This window comes from Aptenodytes forsteri, unplaced genomic scaffold (assembly GCF_000699145.1).
Source record: "Aptenodytes forsteri isolate BGI_AS27 unplaced genomic scaffold, ASM69914v1 Scaffold187, whole genome shotgun sequence".
Classification (NCBI taxonomy): domain Eukaryota; kingdom Metazoa; phylum Chordata; class Aves; order Sphenisciformes; family Spheniscidae; genus Aptenodytes; species Aptenodytes forsteri.
Window position 1 is genome coordinate 1,422,219 of NW_008794084.1, and position 3,445 is coordinate 1,425,663.

Here is a 3,445-nt window from a genome sequence, read left to right on the forward strand (position 1 = left end):
GCCGGCCTGCCGATAGCCCTCTGGGGTTGCGGTGAGCAGCCAGGGGGTCCCCAAAACCCCACGCGGGCTCACCTCCCACATCCCCCGCAGCGACCGTCCCCGACCCCACAGGCGGTCCGCTGGAGAGGTCTGGCACACCGGTCTCCATCGCATCGGGGCCAAAGCCGCCCTATCGCATCGGGGCCAAAGCCGCCCTGCCCCAAGCACGCCGCGTGGGAAAGGGCTGCCCTGGGCGGCACCCGGCCGCCCTGCCAGGGCTGCCCCGCCATGCCGGCGCCGGAGAGGGGATGGGATGGGAGCTCAATCCGATCCCCGTTGCACGGGATGGACGGGGTATTTCTGTGTGCAAACACGCGACTGCACGCAGGTATCTGCGCATTCACCGTCTTCAAACGTGCGCCCTTGTGGGGCCCACAGGGGTAAACGTACCCCACAAGCAGACACCTATATGAATAGTGTATCGTATCCATAATTTCTTTTACCCAAATGACAGTTTTGACAAGGTGCCAGGAAAACAATATCGGATCCCAGCGGTTTTACCAGTTGCTTTGATGAAAAGATTATGTTGCCCTGGAAACCAGAGGCTCAGATAGTGAGAGGAGTTTGAGAAGGAGCTTTTGATAAGCACTAGTCTGCAGACCTCCCATCAACCTCTCCCTTGCGAAGGAGGGATAGGGCCACGTTTGCTTTCTATTTTACTTTCTCTCAGCTGCCGGCATCTGTCCCCTTCTGGAGCGAGCGCTGAGCAGGGGAGATGCTGGAGGAAGGGAACGGATAGACGATGGGACTGTGGCCTGATGCGGAGTGCCCACGGGTGCCCTGGCGACTCTGCAGCGCATGGACCTGGCCCAAGGGACCTTTGCTGCCACCGCCACCGCCTGGCATCAGCCCTCCCTCCCGCTCCTGCTCGGCCAGCTCAGCACTCCCCCGGCACACCCTGGCGATCCCCCGGCCTCGCCCCCGTCCCCGTCCCGTACCGGCTGCCCCGAGCCGGGGCTGGAGCAGAAGATGGTGTACTTCCGGATGATGCCGTTGGGCTTGGCCGGCGGCAGCCAGGACACCACCACGCTGCTGGCGGAAGACGGGACAGCCTTGATGCCGGCTGGGGGACCTGGAACTGAAGGAGGCAGAGCGTGGCAAAGCCGGCACCGGGAGGTCTCCGCGGTCTCTGCCCAGCCCGGCGAGGCGGCAGCAGCCCGCCGCATGGCCGGCATTCCGACCGCACGACAAGGAGGAGCTGCTGTAGCGTTTCCACGCCAGCATCGAGCAGGCACAAGCGGTGACGGGTCTGCAGGTGAGCGGTCACCCCGCCGTCACCCCGCTGCCTGCGGGACGCCTCTCCGCAGGTGCCTCCGGTCCCCTGCCGAGCCGGAGGCAGGAGAGTTAATTGCAGCCCAGGCTCTGGTTTAGAGACCGCGATTGGCCTTTAATGGCTGTCTCCTTCGTCTCCTTAATCTGCCGGAGCGGCTCAGCCTTACCCTGCCCAGCTGCGCCTCCCCAGCATCTGGCGCTTCCCAGGACAGGCAGGCAGCCACGCCAGCCCACGGGCCCGGGAAACGCTCCGCTACCGAGTTAATGGCATTAAAGTAGGGCAGGCAGGGGTGTAAATATTTAAATATCCGCACTTAAGGAAAAGAAGGAAAAAAAAAAAAGGGAAATGCCCTGCCCGTGGCTGTACACGGGGGGTTTCCTCCACGCCCCCACAGCCGCTCCAGCCCTTCCCTCGCCAGTGCAGCAACACGACATGCTGCGGCAGGAGCAAGTGCTCCCGTCTCCCGGCATCAGCTGGCTACGGCACGGGCTCTGCTACCACGGAGCAGCAGCTGAGGACCACGCACACGCGGCAGGGCAGCGCCGGGTGCCCGCCTCCCCTCCCGGCCAGGTGTGGCTCTGGGCGCACGGCGGGCTGCCGGGCACGGGACCTGCCTGTGGGTTTGGCAAACCGAGGAGGGAGGAAATGAAAAGGAGGGAGAAGCCGTGCCTGGCCCCGCCTGCCTGCTCCGGAGGCTGCACAGCCACCTTTCCTTATTCATTGCTAAGGGCTCCTACTCAACGCTCCATCTTCTTACCCCAGCTGATAAACCACGGCAACACGTGTCACTTAGAAGTAAGAGGAGAGTGCACCCGCGCGCACCTGCCCCCCGGGGCAGCGCCACTTACTGTCCTCCTTGGTCTGGATGTAGAGCACGCTGCTGCGGACGCCGTCGCCAGCCTGGGTGTAAGCCAGCACCTGCACGCTGTAGTTGGTGAACTTCTCCATGCCCCGCAGCTCCACTCGCTCCCGCGTGGTCGTGATGTTCTGCATCTCGCCCCACTCTGCGGGGAGACGGGGCCCGTCAGCCCCGCGCCGCCACCCGGCCGGGTCCCCCGCGCTCCGCTCTACTCACCTCCGTCCATGTAGAGGGACCAGAAGATGACCCGGTATCCCTTGAGCACCCCGTTGAGGGTGCTGCGCGGGGGCTCCGACCAGGAGATCACGGCCACGTCCGACGTGATGGAGATGGCCCGCACGTTCTCGGGGGGCTGGCTGGGAACTGCGGAGGGGACGGACAGGGGGGCGATCAGCAGGAGGACGGAGAGGCGGCACGTGCCCGGCAGATGCCAGGCCGAAGGAGCCGTGTCCCACGGATCAGCCGCTCCGACTGCGCCCGCCTGGGACCCCACCGCGCTGCGGCCCCCTCTCCCCCGGCTGCTCGATCGCCTGGAGCCGGTCCTGCCCGGCACGCAGGGCACCAGGGCTGGGTGACCACAGCGGTCTGCCTCCGACGCGCAGTTTTGCGCCTCCCGGACCACCGAGGCGGGTGCAACCCCCACGCTCGTGGCGACGGGGAGGCCGCCGGGACACGCTGCGCTTCCCAGCGAGGGGAGAGCGGGAGAGCTGGCTGGATGCGAGGTAATTAGATCCCATTGCCCCGTAAGAGGTAACTCTAATTTTTACGAGCATTTAAATGATAATACATCACCGTAACGATCCTCTTTGAAAATGATTATTGTTTCAGATTACTTAGGTGCAAAAATATAAGCACCATGTAATTAGGGACAGAGCATAATAAACTACTACAGATAGTCCGTTTGAACAAAATGAAGGTAATATCATTATGGAAAAGGCACTATTGCTAAAACAGGGGCCCTTGAATACCCCAGGAGGAGTACTAATGTAGCCAGGAAATGATCGTGGTTTGACAGGCTAACAAGAGCCTTAATTAAGTATGAAAAACGGCTGAGCAAACGCGCCGCTAAACTTTTTTTCTCCTTCTTTTTAAAAGGGCTGAGGCCACCAGCAATCTCTCCCAGCTGGAAACCTCCCTGGCGCTTCAGCACTGCGTAAATCCACCTCGATGTCCTTCCAAGTGCACCCGAAACCCAGTGCCGTCGCTGTCCCGGCATCCTCGCGCTCACAACTCCTCCCCAGGGCAGCCGCGAGCGTACAGGCACGTGCCCGCAG

At 62.5% G+C, this 3,445-nt stretch overlaps 1 protein-coding gene across 1 annotated transcript in view; it reads right to left on the bottom strand.

Moving 5' to 3' along the window:
- Positions 1-3,445, bottom strand: part of DSCAML1 (DS cell adhesion molecule like 1) — a gene marked incomplete at its 5' end in the record, with an annotated part of 45,500 nt that overhangs the window by 21,249 nt on the left and 20,806 nt on the right. Inside the window, 3 exon segments of the mRNA XM_009273827.1 lie at positions 978-1,117; positions 2,161-2,316; positions 2,388-2,534. Of these exon segments, the coding sequence (XP_009272102.1) occupies positions 978-1,117; positions 2,161-2,316; positions 2,388-2,534 (443 nt within the window).